At 40.5% G+C, this 27,135-nt stretch overlaps 1 protein-coding gene across 21 annotated transcripts in view; it reads right to left on the minus strand.

Annotated features, from left to right (window-relative positions):
- Window positions 1-3,233: 3,233 nt before the first annotated feature.
- FNBP1 (formin binding protein 1) overlaps window positions 3,234-27,135 on the minus strand; it is a 103,928-nt gene continuing 80,026 nt past the window's right edge. For 3 of the 21 annotated variants that reach the window (XM_049833086.1, XM_049833082.1, XM_049833079.1), the window contains exons 11-19: window positions 24,074-24,160; window positions 20,800-20,814; window positions 20,616-20,651; window positions 16,788-16,897; window positions 13,809-13,941; window positions 12,605-12,726; window positions 12,003-12,142; window positions 11,445-11,603; window positions 7,167-8,670 (exon numbers count right to left, since the gene is read on the minus strand). In XM_049833086.1, the coding sequence (XP_049689043.1) occupies window positions 8,636-8,670; window positions 11,445-11,603; window positions 12,003-12,142; window positions 12,605-12,726; window positions 13,809-13,941; window positions 16,788-16,897; window positions 20,616-20,651; window positions 20,800-20,814; window positions 24,074-24,160 (837 nt within the window). In that variant the 3' untranslated portion in view covers window positions 7,167-8,635. The other 18 variants (XM_049833095.1, XM_049833085.1, XM_049833096.1 and 15 more) reach the window with 12 other exon arrangements.

The raw sequence follows: 27,135 nt of genomic DNA on the forward strand, positions 1-27,135 counted from the left end.
GTCCACTAAATCATACTGCGCTCGTTCAGAGGAGGGCGCCTGCTCCTTTCAGTCTCTGCTTACAAAGACTTCATGTTTCATTTACCCCATTTCAGCTGAGTTTGTGTCAGAAATCCCATGTTGTCTGGAAGCGTGTGCTATTCATCACCATCATTGGTATGAAAGTAACTTGCAAGGGAAGTTGCTGAAGTTTCATTGAGCTGTTCTAGATTTCTAGAGGAAAGTTTTCTGTTGCTCTGTGGCATGGCTAAAATGTCCTTACTGATATAATCCACTTCTCCGCTAACACTTACGTGAAAGCAGCTTTGCTACCGAGGCCCTAGGAAACACTGTGCTCCTGCCAGCCTGTTACCATGTTCTGCCACTGTGAATTAATAAGAGTTGCTGAACACGGCAGGCGATGAGTGCTGCCTGAGGCTGAGGGGCTGGAGGATGAGCACAGTTCTCTGCCAGAGCAGTGAATGACACGGTGTTAGCTGAAGCCTGAAATATGTGAATAAATAGAGCTTGGGTTGGGTTAGTAAGAACATGCAGCTTGCTCTTTAGCAACTTGAAATCAACCGTCAAAACTTGCATCTCACAAACAAACCCGTCACCTCAGCAACTGCAGAACAGCTCAAAACATTCCAGGAGACATTAACGAACCCCCTCCCCTAGGGAGGGGATTATTCAGTGTCTAGACAAACAGCTCTAGTGCTGCTCTGGCAAAACCATAATTGTACTTTTTGTTACTCTCTGTCCATTAAAAAACTCAAAGCTTAGTTCTCCATCTATATTCCATTTGAAATCTGAGTGCAGCACTGCTTTTCTCTGACTCCTGCAGTAGGCAGCTACGGTATTTCTGAGCACACGTCTCGGACGCAGCTAGCTTTGGGACCCCTGGCCAATAAAAACTACATTTCATGGCTGAACTCTTTTATCAATTCTTTTTGCAAATCACTTCATTTTCCCCTTATTTTATCAGGTCCCTTGCTGATTGCAAGGAAGGGCAGATGAAAGGACTGTTCATGCATTGGACTGATGGAGCCGACCTCAGTATTTAGATTATCTGCTCCCTCCCTCCAGTCTTCTGGGAGTACTGGGGAGTGCCGTTTACATGCACTGCTCCTCTTCCACTGACTTCTCTCATGCCCAGACTACGGCCTCATGAACAGACAGATCATTTGGATGCAGCTGAGCTGTGATGCACAGATGACAAATACTCTGCCGTATCTGCCCCACGCTCTCACCTTGTGATGCGTGCGTCACCTCCCAGCCCACGGAAAGGGGAATTAGCTCTTCCTGCGGTGATGCAGGGCCCGCGTACTGCACCCGTTCCCCACAGCTTCACCTTCACTGGCGCGCATGGCCGCAGCCTTTGATGGTGCCAGTGGCACATCTCCAACGCTCCTGGATGGCCAAAGTACGCAACAGCATCTGTACACTCTGACACAGTCAGTGACGCAGCCAGCACGTGTAAAGCTCATTTTATTTTCTTCCCAGTTACTGCTTAGCTCAGTTTTCAGCCTTCATTCACTCATTTGGTTGTGCTGTTTCTATTTAAAGTTAGCAATGCTAATACTGCGTAAGATAAATCAAAGTTACAGGCAGACCAACACCCCTTCCTATTCATTATTTCCCAAAAATGCAAAGATTAGCAGACTGTTTCATAAACAGTACTGATTTGTCCTGAATTGACAGGGATGTTAATTAGTGCTGGCAAAGAACAACTGAAACAGTTAAAAAAATCTGACCTTAGAAAAAAAATAAATCTCTCTATAGCTGCTTCAAATGAAATTATCAGCCAGATGTCACCTGCTATGAGCTGTACAACTGCAAATCATCATGGCTCCGCGATGAGGCTATTTCCAATGAACTGGACTAACGGGTATCGGAGAAGCTGTCCAGAAGCTAGTCGGGGTTTTTCTCGCAGCTGGAGACACACACACACATACACTATTCACCAACACTGCATATTAAAATGGAACTGTAAATATCCTCACCCAGACTTACAGAAATGCATCTGGTTTTCAGATTATTCAATGAGGGGAAACATGACTGTATTCCACACAGCTGCATGTTCACACACGCATGCGCAAATGCATGATTTGCTAGGCTTGCAACAGCTTTAGTTTTAATATAATAAACAATCAGTATCAAAAACATTTGCCAAGACTTCCAGACAAACCAAAGCGTGCACTATGGGCATTACAAGGTACAGCTCTGTTAAGAGGAAATATTTTCCCCAAGCTTCCAGTTCTTGTGGCCTCATACTGAAGTAAAAAAAAAAAAAAAAATAAAAAAAAAAAAATCAAGATCCACCTGTCTTTCCCAAGTACACCAACAACTCCAACCAGCACAGTGCATTTTTCTTCCTCCTCAGATGACCAAATGAAAACAAAACAAAACAAAAAAAACCCCAACCACCTCAGTTTCTCTTCAGTGCCAGCTGGAAAGGTAAAATTTTGATAAAATTGTGCCTCAAAGTGACCTGATAGGAATTAACTATGTGGGACAGTCACTTGAAGGTACAGGCAGAGCCAAATTAATACGTCAAATACCTGAAAATTCCAGTATGAAATAATATGAAATAAAAAAAACCAAAGAAAAAAGCAAGTACCATGAATAAGAGTATGTCAGCAGCAGCTAGACACAAGCACCCCACTGGAACAGGCTGTTTCTGCTTATTTGTTGTAAATTTTATAGCTGGAAGTGAAACCAAAATCCATTCCATAGTCAAGGAGAATAATGAGAAATAAGAGGGCAGCTTAGGGGAGTTTCAGGCTATAATATTTTATCTGGCTGAAACAGTAAGTCACAGCTAAATTCCTGTTCTCAACTTGAAATGTTTGTGGTAAGGCAGAAAGCTCACTGGAGAGCAATGGCTAGAATACCTCAGCAAATCAGAGACGCCCCAGCAAAGAGGCATAGCCTTTTTTATTGGGAAAGAGAAGCGACAAAACCATTTTTCTTCTTCTCTGGATGATCAAAAGGGTCCAGTGAAACTGTATTTCTGGAAGTAAATGTTTATTTAAATATGTGGATGACTTTCTTTTCATTGTTACAAGGTCAATATTCGCTTTCAAATGGAAGCACTTTATTTGGTTGAATTCTGTCTCCAGAAATGAATGGGCAACACCAGAACCTTTTACATTGGCAATGAAATCACAACACTGAGATGTCACCAAAATCTAGAGATCAGTGCTCAAACACACATACACACACATATACAAATAAAAAAGTGCTCAACATCATCATGTTAAAATAGAATTTGGCTTCTTTTAGGTCTTTTGACACTTCAGGCAGGAAAACAAAAAACGAAGAACAATATGCATCAAACTAAATGAACTTCTGAAAAATACTCAGCATTAAACACAACTTTCAGTATCAGTAAATATGTTTCTTCTCTATTTACAGGTGTTAAAGAAAGGGCATTAGAGACTTTTGCTGGGGATAATGAGATTTCATAGGATGTACAGTCCACACTTCTGGGCAAGATTAGTCAATTCAAGCAGAGTTTTTATAAACCAGTCACATATTTAGTCCTTCAGATTTTGCAAAAGGTAAATTCTACAAAAGTTACTCATTCGTTACCCTGAATAAAGGCAGCAGAATAAACGTGTAGGCTACAATACATGACTATCGCTATTTTTTTTCTTGCAGTAAGTTTTAAGATCTGGGCTTTTGGGAATTAGTTGCCAAGTTTATAAAAACTCCATACATGGTCTTTTAATAAAACTTCTGAAGAAATCAGTCAGCTAAAGCTAATGCTCCTTCTAAAGCGCTATTTAGCAACACAGACATTGCAATTGTTCAAATGTTCCACAGAGGCTGACAATAATATACTGTCCACCTAGATTAAATATATAAAAGCAAACTTTTATCTAATTTTTACATAGATGGCACAACAATAGGTGAAAATGAATTATTCTAGCTGCTGATTCAACAGTGCATTGGACACGAGAATAAAAATACTGCAGCTAAAAATATTTTAAAGATATTTTTGCACACCTGTTAACTGCTTAACTGTTTAGATCCCCTGACAGATGGATGCAACAAAGCCTTTGCACAAATCTTTGTACAAAGCCACAGGTGCCAACCCTGTGGATCACATTCTGCTATCGGAGGCTCATGGATCTAAACAGTTAAGTGACCACAGTAGCAGCAACGACAAGCATGGTAATTTAATTGATTATGACCCTTCTGACGCCGCTAACACTGTAGCTGAACGGCTTCAGCGTTGGTATCGCCTGCTTCTCAATACAGGCTCCTGAGCCACTTGCATTAGATTAAAAACCATAACCTTTTGCTGGTTGATGCTTGCAGATATTAAGCACCATTATACAACAGCTACAGTACTAACTGTAGGACCGAGGGACTTTGTGCTATTAAAAATAAAAGTTGGTAACTTGAACGGAGAGAAAGGGACAGAGTTATGAACACAACATGTAACCCAACTCAAAAATTACTTCATCCTGAGTGGGGATGACCTTGGCAATCCCCAACATGGAGAGTACATGGCTCTTGGGCACATTTCTATATGCTGACCCTGCACAAAAGCACAGCAGACAGCAAAACAAGACAGACGTTTGTCTGCAAACTAAACCTGAGAGGTTTCACTTTAGGGTCACTGCCCATAGTGGCTTCCATATCAATTTTCTCAAATTCTGGGGATTTTACAAAATATGCTGAAGTTCGCCAAGAGCAAGTAGATTCCCCCAAACAATGTGTTGATCTCTGAATAAATTAGGCCCTCAGGAGCTATTAAGTAGCAACTGACTCTTAGGGGGCTCAAACATGTACAAGATGACTGTAAAATCCTAGGCATGGTAAAGATTCAGGGGAAACCAACAGTTGTAATACAGAAGTTTAGAAAGCAACTGACACTTTCTTAGGCAGTTGAGGTCCAGATCACGTGATATTTGGAGATATTATAGCTCTCTCTCCACTGCATGACATGATAAAGTGCAGCATCACTTATCATGCTACTTCTGCTTCAAATAAAACCATGTGAGAACAGGATGGTCACGATTCCTGTCTGGCTTCTGGGTCGAGGTCCAGTCCATGACAAGGTGGGAGAACGAAATAGAGTGCAGTTTCTTTTTTTCTTTTCTCTTATTTTTCTAAAAAAATTCTGTTATTCAAACATTAACTGATGAGAACGCACAAGAGGTCATGCAAAAGGAGAAGGCAGGTCTGAAACGCTGAAAAACAAACCAACAAAAGAAAACTGCAAAGAGATTAACAACGAGCCACAAAATAACGTGACCCTCAGGAAGGTGGGCGCAGGCAAGGCAACAGGGCGAGCATGCAGACTGAAACGAGAGCAAAACGGAGGCCCTTGTAACGAGCAAAATGGGGCTTCAAACCAAAATGCCAGTGTCTCTGTGTGTGTCTGTGTGTGTGTGAGAGAGAGAGAGAGAGAAAGAGGAAGGAGAGAGGAGGGGGGAATAAAGAGGAGGTGGAAGAGAGAACAAGCAGGAAAACAAGCGTACATACGTGAGCTTGAAGGCTTTCAGGAAACAGCAAGGTCATAGGGATTTAATACTTGGAATGAGCATCAGCCTAGATTTAAAGAAAAAAAAAAGGCTGACAAGTATTAGTGACCTTTTGAGGAAAGCAGAATACTGAAAAATGCATGTGGATCAAATTTAATATCTGCAAATTCAGAGCCCAGTCCAGCTGCTGTACCACTGTTCCCAGGGGAGGCTTTCCACATGTATGCACCTCCCTTCCAAGCTATTTGATGAGACTACCTGCAGGATTAGCACTAAAGGCACCGTGTGAAATGCTGATGGACCAGTGCATACATTCAGATGGACTGAGGGACAAGGGAGGACAGAAGATAGACCAGTACATGCTTGGGACTCTCTGGTTACCCCCTGCATCAAAGGGCAACCAGCAGTTCTTTGACCAGTGGTGGGAGGAACTGGGGGGGTGGGGGGGGGTGGGGGTAGGGCAGGGAAGTGTTGGTTATGTTTTACAGAGGGGCTGTGCCAAGCTGGCAGAAGAGTGGGAAAGGCTGTTAAGTTAATCTGAGCCACAAGTAGCATGCCATGAAAAAGAGCAAGCATCTGAATGATACTGGGATGGAATTTAGGTCTGAATTTTTCAAGTGGGAACTCCAGACAAGACTGGGAGTCTGGCTTTCCATGGGTGTGTTTTAACTGCCTGCAGGGTAAACAGACCATTTTGTTTCTCCTTCTGTGACAAGCTCGCCCCGAGGTTCTTGCACCAGCACAAACACCTTTAGGAATCTAAAACATAAGAAAGACAAAAAGAAAGAGACTGGATTAGAAAGAGGCTGAGGAAAATGGGATCCCTTAAGAGTAGCACTGCCCACAGGAGGTTAAAGGAAGTACAGCATCCAAGCATCTATCAGGTTACAAGGGGTTAAAGAAGGCTCCTGAATTCGGGCACACACTGCCAGCACTCAAACAGTAATCATTCACCCTCAGCCCTTCCCTCCAGCCTGGGGATAAGCATCACTGGGACACTGCTCTCCTCCGAGAGGAGGATCTAAAACTCAGGAGCAGGACCCTGCCAGTGCTTTCTTAGTGCAATAGAGAAAACAAACGGCTTTTTAATTTTCAGTCTGCAAAGAAGTACTGTTTCTGTTCAAGTGACAGCTCCAGAGACCATGAATGATACTGAAGAATACCAACAGGAAGCTAAACCACAAAGAATTTTGCAGACTAATCCAGACTAGCCATCCTTTCCACAACAGGCTGCAAAGAGCTTTCATTTTTAAGGGAATTCCAGAAATAAACAGGTAAGTGAAAGCAGTCTTAGCCTCTAAACCCATCCTTTGTCACATCCCTGTACTCACAGACTTCTTGCTGAGGGTAAGTTTTATCTGTGGCTAAGTGCAGCTACAATCCAGAAGCGTGACTTGGCCAAAGAGACCGCTGTATTCAAGGGAATACAGGATGAGTCTAAACCCCCTTGCATTTGAGAGAGGAGAGGAACCTTCTGATCTCCTTTGCACCCACTTCCATAAAAGAAAAAAAATTCCAAGTGACAGCACAAAAAAGTTTTCACAGAGCCACAACAAAGTATTTTTTCTGAAAAGGAATTGCGTTTGTACTTATTGTGGGAAGCAGGTGAAAAGCAGCTCTGGGCCATTTGCTTTGCCTTACTAAAGTTAAACTTAAATGAAATGCCATTAAAAAAAAACCTCACAGGAATGAGAAAATATAATGTTTATTAGAAGACACCGTGGTACATCAAGCTATAAAGAGATTCCTGACAGATGATGATTCTTTAAAAAACAAGAATAGAAACAAAACAACCACACTGGCCAGATTTAACAAACCTTAACACAAAACAAAAGTTTCTATGCAAGTCCAACCAGATGCAGGCAGCTGAGTAACCAAAAACGTTTTATCAACATAAGAGGGACTGAGTAGTTACCAAACAGCAGCTAGGTTAAGCAGAACAGCCTATAAACCCATTTATATTTATACATATATAAAAGGATAAAAACAATTCAAATTCAAGTAACTTTAGGTTTTAAGTTATGTTATATACAGGTGGGTTTTTTTTATACTGGGAGAACTAAGGGCAAGTATTTAACAAAAGGATTTTAAAAAGCCACAGTCCAGTTTATAATTACTGTTTCCTAAATAATTTGGCAAGCATTAAATAATCAGATATATCCTAGATAAAAAGTGCATCAGCATGGTTAACTTTTACCTATTTATTTATTTATATAAGTCAAGGCTCTGCATAACAGTTACAGCAAACAAACAGCAGAGCTGCAACACTGAGAATCACAGAGCTGTCCATAAAGATTTATTTATATAATTGGAGGTGAGAAGGAACAGACCCACAGCGGGAAAGGAGCTGAAATCCTAATCAGCCCCTGGCTCCAAAATTTTTTTATCAGGAAGTTTAACTTCACAAAACAGCCTCTATTACTTGCATGTCACCCAGACAGCCAGTCTTTCTGGTGGAAGTGAATGCAGCATTTTTGTTGGGTGCAATGGAGAGTTTATATAAAGCTGGTTATTTCATGCAAGTTCTTTTGTGTATCACACTATTTCACAACATCCCTCAGTGAAAGACATTTTGTTCCCAAGAAGAATATGACGTACCATATTCAATAAGAGACAGTATGGTCAGTCTTGAGAAAAAAGGCCCAACTAGTTCCTATATTCGACAGTTGTGAGCACCAGAAACCTGATAGGTGCAGAAAAGCCCTGCAAGAAGCTATACCCACGTGTGCACAGAGGAGTTTTCTTCCTCATTCACTAGCAGTGAGAGGTAGGTGTAAGCCCCAAAACATGAGTTTACATCCAACAGATCCAATTCTTAGTCTGCATGGTTTTTAGCATTTTTAATAGTTTCCTGCATGCATCACAAACAGAATGAACCATGGTGGCTCTCATTTCTATCAGAAAGGACAATAATGCTGTTTACAACTAAATTCATACAGTCGGGCCAGTACTTTCATTGGTAGTGATGCACATTTAAATTTCAATAGGTGAACTTATACATGCATCAGCTGAGTGAATGGTACCTAACGAGAGTCTTTCATTGCTGGAGATATGACATGTGCATTCATCTCTTCTAAAGAAAACCTTCTGAAATAGAGCTCTTAAAACAACCGTAGCAGCAAACCAGTAGAGTAAAAGGTGAACAGGCCTATGCAAACCTACTCAGAGATTTTCTGAAGTGATTTGTACACATCTGGAAAAAAAAAAAAAGGCAAAACAAGATAGACATTACTGTTCTTTTTTGTGACAGGGTTTGCTAACACCCTCTGACCACAGGTACCATTGTAAACTTTACAAACAGCCCTCACACAGGTGAGGAGTACGCATACCTAGCTTGGCTCCCATAAAAGCTACAATCAGGAGGGTGACTGCAACAGATCGACTTACCTGTCCTATTCATCTCAGGTTTGGCAGCAAAGCCCTGACAACACAGGCTTCAGCTGACTGAAAAAGATCACCAGCTGCCAAGCAGCTTTTCACAAAGCATTTTGCAGTTGCATTTCTCAGGCAGAGCTGCCTCTGGCTCACGGCACTGGCACAACCTGGTCAGGCAGGTACGCCCGAGCCAGAATTGGTTCTACTGGTTAGAAGAGTCACAGATGTACTTGGAACTGGTGTGAATGCTCCCACCCTTCACACAACTAACCTTTAGAGTGTGCTCTAACCAGCTGCTCAAGCTTCTTTCCAAAGAGAGGAAAGAACTACTGAAGCTTGTAAATGCTTTAGTATTTACAGTGCCATTTTCAGGAATGTCGTAGCTTCCATTTCAAGGATTGAATGAAGTCACTTATACTAATACATTAAAAATCAAATGAGAAATTTGGAGCTTGCAACAAAGTTTGTCTTTTAAACACAGTAGCACTTCCCCCAAATCTTTATACTGCTACTGTGACACTTTATGGCAAGTTCTCTTTTAGTTTTTCTTCTTAACCATAGAATTGAGAAGTAAAAGAGGTAAATATTATAGTTCCTTTACATTAGATATTCACAGATACATTTGATTTTGCTCCTGAATTCCAGCAAAATGAATGGAAAAATGTTCTGAAAAACCTCCACTGTTGCTATAGAAGTGGCTGCAACCGTATTTGCATTCACTCCCAGCACAGACTGCATATTTACAATCATTCAGCATCATCCTATAACTTACATAATACCATTAACATACTAATACAAGTTTCTGGCTAGTATTGCAATACTCCTGCAATGTTCTCTCCAGAAGGGTAAATTAAAAAAAAAAAAAAACAAACAACTTTTGCTAGTTCAGTTAGCAGGACTGTGTCAGGGTTTCTCACCCCACCCAGAGATACGCTTTGCTTCACTGCCCATCCAACCTGCTGCTCTGTTCGTAAATAGCTGATTTGCTGTAACATTTCACTGATGTGACCCACACTGCAATTCTGAGGGCAGGAGAGCCATGCTTGTTACTTAAGACAGATTTAGATGCCACACCAGCTTAGCTGTTTCAAGCAGCCTACACTGCTGAACAACAAATTTTCCAGCAGAATACTAATGTTGCTTTCAACTACTGCCACACACAAAGCAGCTGATCTCCATAGGAAAGAACACAGGGCTAAGATGTGATCTCCCATTCTGTGCTTTCTGCCTTGTTCTGAATATGAAGTAAAGAGAATGTACAATCCACGTTCCTCTTTCAAAGGTTAATAAAAACTGACAGAGGGGCTGAGCTTTTTGCACTCTCTTGCATCTCAACTGACCCTGTATTTGCCAACACAAACACAAAACTACTGTATTATGGCAAAATAAACAAGACCGCAGACTTTCATATGCAGCAGACAAGGCACTGCACTGTTCAATACTGAATCCAAGACAGTGAACTGATCAAGTTATAGTGTTTGTGTACCGAGACAGTCCTACTCCTCTCTTCCTGCTGTCAATAAATCCCAATGAGAATGGTTAATTTTCTTTTGAATTGGATGAGACAGCTTGTTTCACACCAAGAACTCTAAGGTCTAGGAAACACAACAATAATCTGAAGGATTAAGTGACTGAAAAACCACAAATTATTTAACAGTGGACTTCAAACACATCCTGTTTGAAATAGGACTAAAATCTTCTGATTTCTTGGAGTATTACATTACCAGGTGTTCATGGTGCTAGCATCTATTCCAGCCAGGATTCCCCTGTAGCACTGCTTACTTAGACAATACACCTCTTTGTGAGGAGTTAAATGCAACAAAGAAACAGAAGATTGCGAGTCTAAACTCTGAATGCCTCCACTGATCATGTGTGAGTAAAAGGTTAAACCATTAGTTATGGTCATCTGAAATAACTGTATTTCATCTGAAACAGCAAATACACCCAAAAGACCATTTTCTGAAATGTATCAAGGCGGGAAAGAATAGAGGATCTTTCTTAACGTTAATGTTTTACTGATTTTTCAGGGACCAAAGAGTGCTGTGCAGACAGGTTTTGGCAAGACTTCTCCTTCCCCTTCCAAACACACTAAGTGACAACCAGGTTTCAATCCAAAAGGTCCACAGAACACATTAGGCTCTGAAAAGCTACCACATGGAGACACAAAACAGCAGTCTAAATACTTCCCATAGAACATTCCACTGAACCAGTTTGGGACAAAGAGCTGACTTGTGAATGTGTCTGAGATGCCACCTGGATATCTGAGGAGAGTCCATATTTTTCCAAATGGCTTTGTGTTTCCTGCACTAAGTTGGGCGTGCAATGGCAGTGACAGTTGAACAAGCACTGTCTAGGGAAGGCTGCATTTCCCCTCTAGTTTTACAGTCTACCACACTATCCTTCTCTGAGCAGTAAAAAGCGCTTTTTTGCAGTACAGCAAGCCATATTAGTCCATGTACAAAATAATGCACTTTGTGGCATTGTACAGACTTTTAAAAAGCCTCTATCCGCAACACAGAGCAGCTCCAGGGTTGGAATCTCTGTGAAAGCAAATAAAGTAATAATAATAGTATTAAATATAAGTCATAGCACCTTTGGCATTTTTGTCCAAATAGACTTCAACATACGACGTAGGGACATAGCCCTCCTCATCTTCGTTCCTTCGGATTCGTGTCCACCCATCACCTTTGTCTTCTTCTATTACATAGAGCATTTCTCCTTCTGCTACAGAAATTGTTCCTTCATTCTGACCTGAAACACACAGTAACGTGGAGTTTAGGCTGTCCTGCACAATGGGAACCACAGATGCAGTGGGGGGTGCTCAGGGCACACCTGGACCACATGCTGACACAACCTTCGTTGCATCACTAGCAGCAAGAACAAGAGCACGTGATTCTGGAGACAACAGTGTGTACACAAAGAACCAGATTAATGTGATCCTGACATTAGAGTTTTGGGTCTTTTTCTTGCCATGTCCCTGCGTAACAGGAGACAAATCACTGTCTACAAAACAGAATCATGCCAGAGCCTCACTTGTCCTTTCTTTGTCTATTTAAGCAGTGCAGGGGTTAAATGAATGTTTCCCACTTGTCCTTGGCCTATGAACTAAACAAAACAGTAAGTGAAATGAGAGTAAAGTTTGAGTGATACCTTCAAATGTATAGAGTGCTTTACACGTTCCTATGGTGGGTAGTGGTTCTTCATCATCAAATTCATCATCAAAATCCGTTGCAGGTACTTTCATCTCAGTCTCCTGACTTTGCTCTTCTGTGTAACTGCCATCTGGGCTGCTCAAGAGAGGAAAATACACAGCAACTATAGCGACCAATCTCCGGAGCAAAGAGAATGACTTGGTTACCAGACACTTAAGGGAAGGTGAGCAACTGTAGCTGGAGCAGCTCAGCAATTCCAAAGCATGCTCAGAACTGGCTGTTACACTAGCAGCTGCCATGAAGCGATGGGTGAGACCAGTCATTTTTCCCATCAAAAGCTATAAAAAATGCACCTTACCTCACTCACCTTCACAGCAGTGAGTGTAGAGGCTATTACATATTTCATCATATTCAGAAAAGTGGCTCAAAGTTGGGATCTTCTATATGCTAAAATCAGGTACTTCACAGAGTGCCTGCCTTTAGTCTGGTTACAGAGGAAGTTCCTGAATGCTGCAGAGCTACAGTTTTCCTGATTAATAAGCTAAGGAAAGCCGGTCCAGTTATCAGTCTGAACAGGACAGCTCTGTACAGATACTGTACCTCTCGCGGTCCTGCGCACAGCTGTTTACTGCTGAAGTGTTCTGGGCTTCATACAGTCCGCTCTGCCGCCGCGCCTGTTCAGTCCGCATAGGTAACCTGCCCTCCACCTCAGCCAGCCAGCCCTGCAAGGGAAAAGAAGCGTCATGCATCTCTCATGCTTCAACTTGCCAGGGGATATATGTTGCTTTTACTTTGCTGTGTTATATTTGACATTCAGACTATTGAACTAAAATCAGATTGTAAACTCCTCTGAGTTGCAGTTGTCAGGGGGTATGGATTCCGTACTTTAAGCGTGTATTAAATCTATTCATCTTGCCAAAAAACACACAGAAAACTCAATTCTTTTTTGACACCAGGTGTGGAAAACATTGTGACCCAAGAGAAGCAGTTAACAACAGCTGTTGGGAGATGCTACTGCTCTAGTCACAATAAAGCAAAAAGATGTGTGGCAGCTTACAGAAGTCTCAGTAACACCATAAACACAGCAATCTCATTGCCTGCTGAATACAAGAGGACTAAAGCTGGGGAGAATGAAAGATCCAGTGATTTTCAAATGGCTAAGAAAGCAATGGATAGTAAAGCAACAACTGTAAGAAACATCTAAAATTAATGGGCTGTATCTGTTTATGTACATAGCGTAACTTACAGAGTCAAGTCTTTTCTCAGCCCTGTAATTCTTCTTGTGTAATAATAATGGTTTCATATATTTCAAATACTCCTTACGTTCTTGAGATTTTGTATCTCTAAGAAGCTTCCTGTTAATGGCAGGCTATTCCTTAAAAGATATTTAATCTCATGGCTTCTGTCTTGCTGCTAGACTATAAATGGTGCTTTACATTTATGTTCCTCTGATTTTCCCCAGACATCTGTAACATGATGCTTCAAATTATTTAATTAATCAAATAAGCATCTGAACCCCTCTGGGCAGTCCAGAGAGCACTACATTTTCTCTTATCTTCCACTTAGCACAATTTGTTTTCTGTGGCAAATTAAACAGCAGGACTGTTGACTGACAGTCACAAGAGATGGTGCATATTTGTGTTACACAAATAGGCTCAAAGATCTCAAATAATGCAAGTGCTTAAGTAGCACTTACCTATACATAGTAAGAAAATGCATCAATACATCTGGAACAGCAATGAAGCACCTGCTTAGAACTAAGCATATGCTGAGCTACTTTGTACCGAGATGTCTCTTCCCATACCTCAAACTTCTGAACCTCCAGTCGTAACTTTTCAATGTTCTGTCCAAGTTCTGCTAATCTGTGGTCCACACTCGCTGCGTCTCCCATCTGTGGGTTCTTGACATACACATCTTTCATTTTTGTTAAGGCATCTCTGAGAGACAGAAGAAAAATAAAACATGTTAGTGCGGCTGGGGGCAAATGCCCTTCTCTAAATGAGGGCAAATGAAAGGATAATAAACTGCCTCTTCTCTACTGTGTGGTTCAAGCCTTATCTGTTACCAAGGTAACTGAGAACATCCAGACAGGGGCTTTTGCCCTCTATAGAACCAGCCATTAAAAAATAACAGTAAAGTCACCTGCCAGAAGAGAATTTACACTGTCAGAGATAGAAAAAAAAGTGAGTGACACCTTTACCTACAACGTGACAAGACAGAGACATTGTACACAAGCCAAACTCTTCAGCCTCCTACATTAAAAGGAGCTCCTCACTCTACAGGCAGCTGAGGGTTCTTCATGTGAGCAAGGCTGGCAGGAGGAGCCTCACCAGTGGATTGTGAAGCTACACAGGAGGTGTTGTGTCAGTACAAGCACACAACACATTTAGACCAAATGATTCAGGCTCCACGTGCCCCGCTTGAAGAATCCTAGCGGAAAAACAACTGAATTCTTGGACAGTGGCCTTTTGCAAGCCAAAAGGAGGAATTTGGTATTGCCTTTTAGCCTGACACGTTCTTCTATTTAGTACTACAATATCTACTTGCTAACCCTGGGGGAAAAAAAATAATAAAAAATAAATAAATCTTACAACCATTGCAACAAGTGACAGCTTCAACTTTCTAGATGAGTATCACCCCAGTTTTTGGGGCACAGACGAACAGTTGCATCATTATTATCCATCAAGGGCTGAACTCCAGTTGAGAAACTAGGACAAAGAGCTGGATGTGGACATATTAATAATAAAAATGGAGTGCTAACCAGAAATTCTCACCCTGCCTGTTGCAGTTTGTCTTTTGCAACCAAAATCATTTGTAAGATATTTATTCACACTGCTTAAAACAAAGCTAAATCCATATGGTTTGCATTTGTCACAGCACAACGACAGATGGACCTTAGGCCACATAATGTGATCCTGCATCCTGTTAAGTTATACAGCGTTTTTACTAGACTCTTTCTGGGGGCTGTGTTTCCTATCAACCCAGATGCCAAATGCCTAGGGTTTCAGAGATGTTAATTTTAAGGCTTGCTATGATGAATGTGGTACTATAAGGCCAAGATTAACGTAGAACACGCCTTCGTGAGCTCCCTTAGGAAAGCCTGCAGAGCTCTCACTAACAGCAGTGTGCTGCCTTTGACCCGAGCCAAGTTGAGGCTGAACTTACAGAAAAAAGTTATCTGCATGATGATGAACATTTCAGAGCTTAGAGAAGGGTGGACTTACAAGCGGATTTCCTGTATTACTGGCACAGCTATTCAGCTTTTCTCTAGGCATTAGTTGGGGGAAGAAAGGTTAATTTGAGTCCCACGACTCAAGTTAACACGCTTTATATTTTAGAGTTTCCCACCAAACTCTTGACAATTGCAATCCTGTGCCTGCCTTTGCTTTTTGTGTATAGAAAATGGGAAAAAGTGTGGGTGGCAAGGAAGTGGGACTGCTCTGTGGTTGAAGCCCTAAGGGACAGTATTGCAAACATATGAGTCATGATTATTACTATTTTTTTAACTCTTATTTAACTGCTGGTGCTACTTCCTCAATCATATACCATCTTTATTTAAAATAACTTCATTCTGCTCTGATTTCATATCCAGTTTTAACAGTGGGTTACCTTAGGATCAATACAGAGCAGAAAGGAAAATCTGTACTGAGACAAATATAAGTTACCGCAGAGCAAAAAAACAAAGCAATGAGAACTCATATAACCACATGCAGTTTTCTTTTCTTATTTGTGATATAAAACATAAAGAAGAAAGCTTGGGTTACTAGACAAATAAACAGGTTCTTCAAAGCAAGCTAGCAGAAAACGTAGGCACTTCTGTACAAACACAAAGCGGCATTTAGGGATAGACTAGTACCAGAGAAGCTAGGTCTTGAAATCACTCAGGGAAGAAAAGTTCTGTCTCTTGCAAACATAACATGCTCAATCTCTCGTGCAACTGCAGAATGTGAACACAAACAAAGCAACGAATACAGGCTGCCAGAATCAATAAAAAGTATGTAACTAAAATGGCTTATTCTCAACCAAAATGATAAATGCAGCCTTGTAGAAAAAGCATTGACAAAAGCACAGGAATCATTATCTTTCTGCTTCTAGGAAATGTAAGCTACAGATCGAGAATCTTAAGATACACACCAATCAATCAGCACTTTTGATGATGTTATCATGCTAACAGCCTCTCTTGTTGGGATCTGCCCATGCCCATCATACAGTAACAGGCGCTCTGCTTAGTGCTGAGAGATCTATTATTGTACCTTTGACTGAGGCTGTATTTGCATCGTGTTCTTTCCTAAAACACACCCTCAGGAGCAGCTCACATCAAGAAACAAACTTCGTGTATCTAACAGTAACCTTTGGCTCACAATTAAACTGCTGCTCTCCTGTGAAAGCCCAAGAGAGCAGCTCCAGAAAGAAGGGAAAACTGTCTCCAATTGTTACACTCATATTGTTCCCATCCTTATACCAGGATCTTCTCTTCTCATGGTTCCAAAGGCAGGATATGCATTACACTGAGGTGGGAGAATGGAATAAACAGAGAGCCAGCTTTTGCCCCAGCTCTGACCCACAGCAGCCAAAATTAAATAACTGATTTCAGAATCTGCATTGTGGAGAGCCTTGCATCTCTCAAGTGTTTTAGCTGTATGTAAACTCTGTTGTTCTTTTCTTGGAACAGCACATTAAACAAACCTAGAACCTTGCTCTTATTTGCTCTTTCTTGTATTTTCATTGTTTCTGTTCTATATGAGACTACCTATTTCATTTTCATTGGAGAAGTTTGACATACCTTTGATCCATCTCCTTCTGAATGTCTTTGTTTAGTTCATCAACTTTTTGCTGAAGTTTCTTTCTTCTTTGCTCAGGTGGGAGATTGCTGAAGTCTTCCGGACCTGCTCCCTGCACAGAGTGGAATGAAGGGGGTAGGAAATAAATTTAAAAAAAAAAAAAAATAAAAAAAAATCAGAGCCTGAAAGAATCCTTCAGGATTGCAATGTGAAAACAGCTCACAAAAATCTGTGCAAAATCACAATGGTCTGAAGCATTGTTATCATTTGTACTGGGCGTTACCAGTCCCTGAATGGTTAGGAATCTGGATGCCTTAGAAATAATCCCAGGACCACATCCCACTTTCATACCAAATGGCTAATGGGAGACCACCAACTAAAGAATGCCAGAATTCAACAGCTAAGCTGAGAAACTATTTTTATCCACAGTTATCATCAGATTCTATTTAACAGAGTTCCATTCTCACGGAAAGCCAATCCTTCCTGCCTTCTTCTACTCTGCTACAGCCAGCATCCCCATAAAATCAGTTGCTAGCTTTTACTCCTGTGTCACAGTCACACTTCACATGTACACTACTAATTGCTAGCTTGCTTTGCATAGTCTGAGTGTTGGTCCAATAATTTAAAGTTAATTTATGTCAGGGCTCTCCTGAACACACCAAGGTAGTAGAAGTGCTTCCTCTGGGATTCTGCAATTTAAAAACATGCTGCATGCTTTCCAGGATCCACAGTCCATGTCAAAGTCTCTCAATTTTTCCTCTCTCACTTGTACTGGCATAAAAATCACAAGTTATATCAAAGCTACAGAATCAATCAATTTGAAATCGTAACCGGAGAAAACATCTAAAGACCACAGTGGTTACCTTTGTGTGATTCTGCTTGAAAGACCCTTTTCTGCCTTCAAACTGCTATGCCTCTCCTCGATTGCCTCAATTTGATACAGCAGATGGATGAACATAAAATACATCCATACTATTTTCTTCAAAGTACCACCTATTTTTGTCTTGCAAGAAGGCAAGGGGGACAGTCTGGGTGGGCTATACTGAACACACATCAATACTAATTAGTTGCACCATAAAGAATGAGGTTCTTGTACATAATCTTGAATTTGTACAGGTTTTTCTTGCTTTGGTTTCTACTCACTCCACATCCCATTTCTAATGGGAAATACTGGATTATGGGAGAAAGAAGGGTAAAAACACAAAGCTGAGTAACCAAATTCAATGGCCCACCGGCTTACTGAAAGCTTTTGAGCAGAGTTGCAACATTAGTCTTACTAAAATGCCAAATCTGCCTCTCAGAGGAGTGCGATTTAGTGGACACTCTGCCACAAAAGCTGGCCATTAGATCCTTTCAACTCTGCACTGAATGTGCTCGAAGACAGTGAACTCTTTCTTCTGCAGTTGCAGAACAAGATGTTTAGAAATAAAGTGTGGGGGTGTCAGAGGGATGGAGGACAACTACAAACAGGTCACCTTCTCCTCTGGTCCAGCCATTTCAAAATAATAGAACGGGCAAACCTAATGAAGTTGCTGCCATACAGATTTTCAGTAAAAGATAGCATATGCATCTAGTTAAGCCTTGATCACCTGTGTAATAATACACTTAAAATTCCATTTCATGAGACAATGAGAAAGCAAATTTAAGACAAAGGAAGCAAACAACTAAGTTATACCAATTCTGAAACTTTAACCACATGAAGTCCTAACAGTGCTTACATTACTTGTGGTGCATGGCACAGGAGCAATCTATTTTAATTCATTCTTTAATGATAACATTTTGCTTGACAGAAACTCCCACATCACATTGAACATGAGAGTGATTCAATATATTTTACAGATAAGCTACACACTAAAGCCATACTTATTTTTTTAAGGCCAAGCAATTTGAGATAGCTTTGTAAATAAAAAAGCAGTTAGAAGAAAGACTATATAACATATTCTTCTCAATTCTAAGCAGAAGAGACAGATATGCTTGAAAATATCCCCAGTTATACATTAGAAGAATGCAATAGTTGTAGTCAAACAAATTTAGAAAAGCATCTTCTTTTTGATTCTTCAACTTCATTTAAAAGCTCTAGGTTGGACTAAATTCAGTATCTTTGTTCACAATGCTTCAGACCAAAGCATTAGTGTTGCATAGAAATGCATGCCTGAGACTAGGAGGTGATCTCACTCAGACTTTATTCCATGCTCAATGATTTCCCATCAGTACAGTTCCTTCTCCAAAAGGAAGAGTCAGGGAGCAATTTTTGCACATGCTGCACACATTTCACGCTCTCAAGCAAAAACACACCTGGGCTATCTCTCAAGTAGTGAGCATTGCCTGCATTTTTAGAAATCCTTCAACAGTGAGGTAGGGGGGAAATCTGTGCTATTTTTGATGTTCTATCATAGGACCAGCAGAGCCAGTGCTCACTAGACTTCCTTGCATAAAGATACTGGGATTTAGGATGCAAATTGTCCCAAGATGAAGGACTGTGAAAAAAGAGGCCATGTTAGGACCAGTTTCTTGGCTGAAGCTTGGGGAGAGCACGAGGTTTATCAGCCCCAGTTTTGGCTCTTGTACAGCTAGGATCCAAGAGGAAACGACAAACAAGCTGACTTCCTCCGCCTGAGGTGCACATGGGTCTCAGCCCTCTCTGCACATCTTTCCGATTTGTGCAATTCTTGGGGAAAGGCAAGGTCAGCCATTTATTCTGGGAGGATTTATTCCTACATACAATGGCTTAGCTCAGCTACACAACATACTAGCACTGTGACCAGGAAAACAACAAATGGAAATCCCCAACATAAATGTGTTGGACTACCACACAGTGGCTTGGCAACAGCCAAAAGAACAAGGTTTGCAAGTAAGCTAGACACTTCCATCATTCCTCACACCTACCACAGGTCTTCAATGAGAAGCAATACTGCTAATGGAACCCAAGCAAGTCACTGTGTTGACAGAGCAGCAGCAGGACCTGAAACCTCCACAGCTACATCAGGTTCCTCTAAATAAGCTGCTATGAACAGAACAGGTCCACGATGACGTATCCAAACCCAATATGTGTGTAGGGGAAAGGGAGCACCTAAAGGCACTAACTGGTGAGGAATAAGAAAACTTTCAAGCTAATGCAGTTAAGGCACTACTGCAGATCCTCTGAAGCTCTCCAAAATTGCAATCAGTCATTTGCAGCTCTTGCATGCCGGCATGAAGTGGGTCAGCAAACCAGTCGCATTCTCCTTGTGACTGGACTCTTGAAGGACAAAGGAATGTAGACAAGCTGTCAAGAACATACCAAGGTGTGGAGTATCTCAAGCAATACAATACCTTATGTATGAAGTTCAGCACATAATTTGCTTTCCCAAATATGTTCACCCCTTCCCTTTCCAACTCAGTAACATATTGTCTTACCGTAGTTCAAGATGCATCCAAGATAGAATTTAGGATTCATATATATGTATGTATCTCCATTTGTGAATTCAGATCAGACTGAGTTAACCTTGTTGGTTAAGGTTTACAGAACTTTAATTAATATCATTATTAGTTATTCTGAAGGACTACATAGGGCTGTAAAATGTAGTGATAATGATGCAGATTTCCAGTAATACTGGACACGGAAAGCAAACTTTGCAGTTACACAAAAAGACATGCATTTCTTACTGGAAAATGTCCAGCAAGCAGAGACTTTTTTTTTCTTTACATGTTTTAATGTATACTTAGAGTAGCAGAATTACTCGATGCTGGTTTTCTACATTTTCATAGCCCTAGATTATAAAAGTGAAAACTAAACTACATATTGGGAGTTAATTTTTAGCAGCTTATTAGAAAGACTAAATTCTGATCACCTCTATTAGACTCCAGACCTGTGTATTCAGAGTTATCTGATAAATATCAAAAAAGCAAACACAAAGAAGAAACAAATTTAACAGTTAATTTCAGTGTCATGTCATATGTGGCACAGTGCACATTAAAACACACACAGAAAATTGTGATTAAAACACAGGACAGGCATGCTGTAAATGTGCTTACCAGCTTGAGAGAAAGCTTCATGTAAAAATTGGAGAGATACAGGGTGGGGGGGGAGAAAGAAAAAACAACAGTGCATCAGTAGAAGAGGAACTTTTTCAGACTGATGTTACAATAAAATGACACATAATCCCCTTGCTGTTGGAAGGCAAAATGGGTAACACTAACAAATCTGTGCAAAAGTTCACAAGATGGGCCAGCGTTATCAGTCAGCTGCCGTTTCCTCGCCAGAAACAGAAATGAAAAATGTTGTACCTCTACATGTGTGCTTTAGCACTGCACGTGAAAATCTGGATTGCCTATTTACAGCTTCTACAACAACAGTGATTTTTTTTCTCATTACAGTAACATCTCTGAAGTGGAAAAAAACCTCAGAACTTGCAAATGCATGCAAGTCACTTTAGATCAAAAATGTGCTGAAATGCAGTCACAAGCATCAGCCACTTTATGCAAGGGCCTAAGAGAAGGGGGGATAACACCTAGCCAAAACTCAGTGAAAAGGTAAGGACAGCACTTGGCCTCCAGTGGCAAAAAACACAATGGGATCTCTGGTGATTTCTTCAGGCCTATGTCCAAAGGACAACATCCCTGAAATAGCGCTGCTGTTTGCATACAGTGCTCTCTGAGCAGTCACGTAAAGTAATTTCATGTTCTTGAACAACTCAAAAATAAACTCGTCTCAAACATACTTTGGCCATACAGTCAGACAAGGTCAGGACCAAGGAAGGGAAAAAAACCAAACCCACCAAAAATCTCTTCTCTTTACGCTAAATTGATTCTATGACAGCATGGCAAGACATTATTCAAGCTCCTTAAATGATCTACATGATCTAATTCTTCAAAATTTACCACATTTCCTGGTACAGAGCCAAAACATTATCTTTTAGTTATTCTACCAAAATAAGACTAAAAAGAAGTGTATGCTTAAAGAGCCTACACGGCAGCATGGTTTGCCTCTGCCCTGCATCACTTGCACATACAGCTCTCAGCAGTGCTGGAGGGCCTCACAAACTGTCAGGTGAACAAATGTGCCCGGGCAGCCGACCACCAAAATTACCAAAGCTTCTTCCAGTGTTGCAAGACATTATGACAGCTGCAATTCAGAATATTTTCCAAGATATAGAGAGACTAACAGTGCTACAGCGCTTTTCTGTTCTGTGCCAAGGAGCACAAGTTAGCTGCTGTTCAACAGATAAAACCAGATTTTAAAGGAAGAATCAAACTTGCAGCCGGCCTCCTCCAGCAGCCTGCACTGTGCCTGTCCTACCAGCTCTTTGGGGACAGTTGTGAAATGCTCAAGCTATCCAATGAACTTAGAAGTGCATAAATGCACATTCTCGGTGTTCAAGACAGCTGAAACATGAAAGTTGGAAAATGCCTCGCAGTCCAGGCAATGATATGTACTGTGAACTTCGGAACCTCGTTCTATTAAAGAGTTCTCCGTTATTTTACTACCAACAGCTCCCACGTACGGTGCTCTCAGATGCTCCATTTTTAGCAAAAGCACAGTTCTTTAGGATTGGATTTAAAACAAAGGTGGCTCCACACCTGTGATCTTTTTGATAGCATGATTTAAGAAATACACATTTTTCAAAAATAACAATTACCATTAGTTACCAAAATTTGTACAGTAATACACGCCAACCATTCAAGGAAAATACATGGCCTTGAAATAAACAGTGAAATATTCCATTTGAACCGATGCATTCAGTGACCACATGGCAGTTAAACTTCCCTCTGAAGTTCAGTCCATTAGGAAGTAACGCATAATAACGACAGTGCAATGAAGAAATTCACTCTCTTACTAAGAGGCCATTAAAAAAAAGCAAACAAAACCAATCCAGTTGAGAGAATAATCATACAAGAAGGAGAAAGAATGAGCTAAAGTATGCTGCTGAAGAAATTCAGCGTAGGCAGCTTTTGTTTGCATAATTGCTTTAGCACTCCTGTGAACTTTAGCATAGACATGATCAGCACAAATTGAGATCCTTGTACATATATACAGACAAGACTCATGGTGCAGAATAAATATTTACCTATGAAGCACTCTATAAAAGGCACAAATGTATGCTACATGCGCTAGTTTCTAAACACTACTCACTCTAAAGGCACTACACTACTGCGAAGAATCATCTGCATCAAGACTATTCTTTTGCTGTAAATTCAGCAAATTTGAAAGGGATTATAGACACTGTATGCCGAATTCTTATGCTGTTAAGTATGACAAAAATAGAGAACTTATTAATAGCATTTCCAAATAGTACATCAGGGATTGTTATAACCAGTACAAATAACAAAGCAGATCATAGACTGGAAACAATGAAATGCTGAAATAAGTCATATTCACAGTTTTCCGTTTCTGAAATGTATTGATAATTTTACATGACAGCAATTCAGTTTCTATACACAAATATAAGCAGACTGAAAATAAATCTGCATTAAGCACTAAGTAACTACTTTTGTCGATTCTGTGGAGTTTTCACAGCTAGAAACTTGCTCACAGCTCCTGGAAGAACAGGGGCATTTTTTCCCCCCAAATGATCAATTAAATTACATTTTTTTCAAAACGAGCAAATCTGTTTCAAGCTGTCAATTTAAAACAAGTCTAGCTTAGTCTTGCAGGGAAAAAATGAAGAGCCTAAGAGCCACAAGCTTCAATAACACATGAGAGAGCATGAAAGCCAGCAAGTCCATGTGTTATTGGACAGTCACGGACACCAACCTCACTTACAGAAAACAGGGTTGAAATAAATCACTGGACTTCCATAGAACCAAGAGGTAATTTTCTTTCTTAGTGGTCCTGTAGCAATCTCCCCATACTCTTCTTTATCCAGGTATCAGATTTAGAGGTCATTTATCTTGATTCCATGAACTATCATCATTATAGAGAGTTCAGGGAAGCATCAGAAAGCTCTAGGGAGTGCTTCATAGCCAAGGCACAGAATGTGTCACTGCACTGCTGTAAATCAGGGGTTGGCTCATGATGCTCAAGAGTGCATTCATAAAATATTTTAGAACAAATGCATGGAACCTGTTTATAGTACTTACTCTGAGTTTTACAGGTCCAGCTACTTTAATTGTGCCAATTTCAGCATTTCCAGGACTAGCAGACATATCTTTCCTGCACATAACCCAGTAAGCTGCAACTTGCCTCCCACCAAATTTTCCCTTTATCTTTTACAAAGCGCATTTCCACAGCACACTCTAACAGCGTTGTAAGTGGGGTTAGCGACTGTGTAGCAACGGTATGGGCTGATCACACCATACACGGACTTACAACATATTCCCTAGCCTCAACGGCACACGTGGGTGTCCCTAAAGTCCTCTTCATGAGTTCTTTGTGAATATACAAAGACTGTGTCTGCTGGTGAGTCAGCAAGAGAAAACACATCCGTTACAGTGGAGACAAGCACGGCACCTCTGTGTTTACTGCTTCTACAGCAAAAGACAGCTTGGCATTTAACTAGCCTTTAAGTGCAAAGTGGAAGCTTCCTAGAAACTAGGTGAATATTAAAGAGTTTAGCATTCTCACAAAAATCAGAAAATATCATATTTTTAAATGCTAGCTTAAACACACAAGGTCAGAAAACATCTCTCTCTGTGCTAGAATAAACCATGGCTTTAATGACCCCACCCACCAAAAAATCCTGGTCTTGGCACAGCTTTATACACTTAAGTTAGAATAACAAGTATTCCCAGGGGCAAGGAACAGAGCAGGTATGAGAGGGGGTTGGTTGTTTTGTTTGCTGTTTCTGCATGCTCACAGAACAACGAAGTACTGATCACCCAGGCAGACCAACAGCTAAGTGTCAGGAGAAGACTACACAGTATGTCACAGAAGCAAGACGGGATGGTAAGGGAAAACATTAACCGGTGCAACGGAAATAAAATCACATTGTAATGAAGTCAACAACTTCCACTAAAAAGGAAACCACAAAAGTCCCTCCGTGTGCCTTATGGAACCATCTGGAAGGTGGAACTCGGGTAATGACAGTAATATCTGCGTCCCAGCAACCAGACCCATCCTCTCAGCTTAATCACAACCCAGCCTCCAAGGTAAGAGACAAAAGGCAAGTCCACATAATACCACACAAAGTAATTCAAAGGTGTAAGTTCTACCCCTGGATTTTGTTAGTTCAGAAGTATTGCTCTTTAAATAAAGATGCTGATGTTACTGCTGCTATAGCAATAAAACAAAAGAACACAAAATTAATATCAACTAGCAGAATACCAAGTTTTCTTTGTCCTCAAAATGGAATTAGAAGAAGCAGAGCAAGCATAAATGAAATTATGACTTATGTAAGTGGTTCCTCATTTTTTGTACTCTTCTGGCTTTAACTTCCCTAAAGAGACAGAGTTGATTTCAAGTGTTATACTACTTTATACTGCCTTTTAAAAGAGTTATTAGGAACAGCATTCAAAAACTGTGTAAAAGAGTCTTTTTTCCCCTCCTCTTCTAGTTCTGATCCATGACAAGTGCTGCAACAGTTTTAGGGTATTCTCTATAATAGACATTTCCTGCTGTTGGGGTTAGAAGAAAGAAACTCTGAGGAAAATACAAAAGCGCAATTAGAAAGCCATAGACACTAATGAGAGTTGGCACCAAATGTTCGGGTTTTTTTGGTGGTTTTTTTTTTTAACAGACTAGGAATTTATATTCACAGTGACCACTGGTACAGGTATTGGCACCTCTACAGTAGCCTTGCATCCATTGTAAATGTTCAGGCACCTGCTTCCTTCCATGAAAACAAGACTCACTGGATTTTTTTTATTTTGAAGCAAAATTAAAACCAGGTTGGGCATGGGACATATCATTACTAATTACATAATTCATTTTAACAGTCACCAGTGATTTTTCCGCTTTAGTTTTGTAATTTCTCTTTCCAAATGCAACATAAGTTGCTAATCTAAAACATTATAAGAAAACTACTAAAACATACTGCCTCTCCAGACATGTTCTGATATCAAAGATTTCATGGAGGGAGTGGATGGGAATCCATTCACTCACTTATGTTTCAGGATCAACTACAATGTGCAGTTCTGCTGGTAGTATTTATCCTGTTAAGGTCTTGGTATCTAGTGGACTTGTTCACATGGAGTAGTTCCTTTCCATGCACTTCTTCCTTAAGGCAGTGCAAAAAAGGAATATGATCCAGCTTCCTCTGAAATAAATAAAGTGCTACCCTGGCTTTTGTAGGAGTTAACAGCTCAGTTTATCAAGAAAGCCAGGAAGAACCTGCTTGACAATTTGGTTGAATACTCTAAAAGAGTACTCAAAATCCCTTGTGGTCACCTTTACCACAAGGTGTCTGGCTGGAGTGGAATTTTGCCTCTGAACAAAACCAGCAATGCGGAGAAAATATTCAGAGCAACTGAAATTATTCAGGGTCCAAAGCCAAACACCTGTTAGATTGTGCTGTCCTCACTCCCTGCATGACCTTTCTAAAAGCTGCTTCACTGATGTACTTCTGTACAGATAAAATGTTCTTCTGTGACAGAGTTTCCCCTCTACATCCTCCTCATTTCTTTCGTAGCATCACAATCCATTTGCTCCTGAGCAAAATTCAGATGCTTTTGGATTTGACAGGAGGATGGAAAAAACTTGAGAAAAGGAAATCTTACAAAACAATGTGGTAAAAGCAGAATTAACAGTATTATCTGGCTGTTAAAAGCGAATTGACAGATTTATCTGGCTGTACTGAATATAAAGGAGGTCACATCAACCATATCAGCTGAAACAAATGCCAACCACTCATTTTTCATCTGATAAATTAACAGGATTTGGGTGTGGTTCTTGATTTATTTTTTGCCTGGTTAGAATTATCTTATTTTTGAAGGTCACATGGTACTTTCATGATCTTTTAGTCTGACCATTTGTATAACACAAATCACCAAGGACCTACAAAGTGTGAGCTTGACAAGTTTTCAAATCAGACAGAGCAAGCTGCCAGAGCTTTGCAGCCTCTCCTACTCCATATTTCTAGATGAACCAAGTGGCCTGAATTTGCTCCTCCGGAAAAAAAAAAAGATGATCTGAACACTGGCCTCCAACTCTGCAGATGAATCAGGCAGGAAAAGTATTTACATACAAACATCCTGGTAGCTAACAGGGGAAGGAAATGAAATAGAAAGAAAACATAGGAAAAGGTTTAAATGAAGATTTAGCAATAGCCTTTCCTTGCACACTTTTAATGAACATGTCAGCAGAAATTTGAGGGATTCCAGAGAAGACTATAGGAAATTGTTCTCATCTCCCCTTTCACACAAACCACTTAAAACCAATATGGCACGCAGAATTCGTAGGACTCACTTGGACTTCTCAGATAGTTAATACATAAA

The sequence above is a fragment of the Accipiter gentilis genome, chromosome 29 (assembly GCF_929443795.1).
Source record: "Accipiter gentilis chromosome 29, bAccGen1.1, whole genome shotgun sequence".
NCBI classification, from domain to species: domain Eukaryota; kingdom Metazoa; phylum Chordata; class Aves; order Accipitriformes; family Accipitridae; genus Astur; species Astur gentilis.